Raw genomic sequence first — 2540 nt, forward strand, 5'->3', positions numbered from 1 at the left:
TCTCCAAATTCCTTCAGTTTGGAAGTGAAGTTCCCTGAGGGTAATTCCAGCCTGGGTTGGGGTAAGGGTACTTTCTTTTTACTTCCTTCACAGTCAGAGAGACTGACAACAGAGGCCTGATGTCAGGTGTTCCCAGCTGGCCCCAACATGCATCCCATCTCTCTCTCACCCCACTGACAAGAGACTGACTGTCAGCGTTACTCTCCTTCAAGCAAAGCTAAATGCTGCAAATATCTTAAAATTGGATTATTCTTTGTAAGCCACATCTCCTTCGATGTGAACAGATAGGGAGATCCTTCAGGAAGGCATCTCCATGTAGTTTACTGAAAAGGCTGATGAGCTATCTTTGTCAAACACTGCTGTCTCCTCTTGAAGTTAACCAATCCCTTCTTCCAAAAACTCAAACCCTATAGGCATAGCCAGAGGATACTAGACTGAAGATTTCATTACAGTTTTTGAGTTTCAAACACTAAAACATGCACTGTAAGTCAGAATTTCTTATTAAAATTATACTGACTTGTTATTCTGAAGGTGAAGGGTATCACCCTTCATATAGTCGAAGTAAAGCAACTGACATGATTTAAAATGGAATTTATAGTAAATTACTAAATCCTGGGCAGTTTTATACTGCTCCAAATGACTGAAAAAGGGTGAAAAAAGCCCAATATGGTAAATCCAAACAATAACTCTGGCTTTGGAAAACTGAAAATCACTTACTTGGCAACACGTGAATATTTAACCTTATTTCTAGTCTCTTGCTCATTTGGATTGGCTTTTCCATGAATTTCTTCACCCTTCGGCTCTTCAAGAAACTCTTCATCATTTTCTTCTGCATTCTCTTCCTTAGCTGCATCTTTAGGGGGCATGGGCTTCAAGCCATCGAGCTCCGTATCACACTGCCACACACAGAGAGCTGCATCCTGGCTAATTGTGTACAGCTAGAATGCAAACACACAAATGTACGATTCTAGTGTCATACCTATGTTTGGTGTTCTGCTGTCTTACTAAGAATACAGAATTGCAGAAGGGTTAGCAAATCTGCACTCTTATCATTAATATATTACTTAGTCCTCTAGAATTCAAGGTTCTTTCATCTGGAAAATTCACTTATCTTGAGAACTCGTGATTCACTTGACCTGCCCTCAGATAATATTTGAAAAGACCAAAGGCAATTTGATTACCAGTTGTCATTACAGCTAATTAATCTTTTCATATGCAAAGTTTGAACCTTTTGGAGGAGAAATTTTAAATAACTTACTCTCCTTCTCAAGTTTACTTCTTCAAACATTCACAGAATTGTAAACTCCTGATCACAGCAGAGGAGTTGAAAGACATATTACTTACGTATTTTCTAAGTCCTGAGATATTATGAAAGTACTCAGCATCCTTACCTACAAATAAGATTCTGCTGCAATTATTTTAATATTAAAATTCAAGAATGCTGTGTGATTATACATACATCTAGACTGTTCTCTTCAAAAAAGCAGGCTATTATTATATCTTTATGCCCTCCAAGTGAGTAATAGATCAAGTTAGCCCATCGTTCTGCTCCAAACACCCAGGTAGACATGTCCTTGCTCCCTACTGCAAAACACCTGCAAAAGAAAACAAAATTTCAATTAGAACACTGGTTTCCAAAACCCTACACTGGGTGGAGAAGGTTCTGAATGGGAAGACACCAGACACCACTTTAAAAGTAATTTTATACACAACAGAGTTGTAAACTGAGGTTGGCAACTCTAGCAAAGGTAGATGGGATTACATTCCTAAAATATGTTCCCTTTATGGATAACCAGGCATTATCAAGCAAACATGCACTGCTGATACTTTCTAGGCTGTCTAATTACAGTATTTTTTTTAATTCAAGATAGAATGAGAAATGGAACAGCCAAAAAGATTTTTTTTTTAAACTTATTACAGTTCTTCAGAGCAAAGAAAATGGACTGTGACATGCATGCAAAACTAACATGAGCAGGTAGACAGTGCTTTAGTTTAACGACTCACTTGGAATCATCAGTCCAGTCGATACAAGTTGTTTCATCATATGGACCGTAGTAAGTTTTGTCCAGAACAAATGCATTAAATTCTCGTTTCCTCCCAGGAGCATGGTACATAAGAGCAACATTGTCTTTTGTAATCACAAATTTCCTGTCATATGGGTGGGAAAAAAAACCATAATTCCACACAAAGCTGTTAAAGCAAACAACTGTTCAGTACAGACTGCAATACAATGAAACAAAGCAATGTTAAAAAGGTTCCAGTGTTACTGAAGGGATAAATACGGAATACTTTTGAATTAAAAGCAGAAAGGTATTTCCAGTTTGATAATATCACCCAACTTCTTGAATGCAGGTATACCTTATGCATTATAAGGCAGAAAACCTTAAGTAAAAATCATCTAAGTTAAATAATGAAATATTTATTCTCTAATTCTCACAAAGAAAGGAAAATTTCAAGTATTCAAAATAGGATATTCTATTTAAACTTATCTTCACCTCCATATACTGGCCATCTTTATCAATGATCTGGATGAGGGGATT

General features: G+C 36.9%; 1 protein-coding gene across 1 annotated transcript in view; it reads right to left on the reverse strand.

The window, feature by feature from the left end:
- LOC104525334 (periodic tryptophan protein 2 homolog) overlaps positions 1–2190 on the reverse strand; it is a gene marked incomplete at its 5' end in the record, with an annotated part of 17314 nt that extends 15124 nt beyond the window's left edge. The window contains 3 exons of the mRNA XM_010168455.2: positions 718–938; positions 1460–1595; positions 2005–2190. Coding sequence (XP_010166757.2) covers positions 718–938; positions 1460–1595; positions 2005–2190 — 543 coding nt within the window. The remainder of the gene's footprint in view (positions 1–717; positions 939–1459; positions 1596–2004) is intronic.
- Between the last annotated feature and the right edge of the window lie 350 nt (positions 2191–2540).

Source organism: Antrostomus carolinensis, unplaced genomic scaffold (assembly GCF_000700745.2).
Source record: "Antrostomus carolinensis isolate BGI_N321 unplaced genomic scaffold, ASM70074v2 scaffold10255, whole genome shotgun sequence".
Classification (NCBI taxonomy): Eukaryota; Metazoa; Chordata; class Aves; order Caprimulgiformes; family Caprimulgidae; genus Antrostomus; species Antrostomus carolinensis.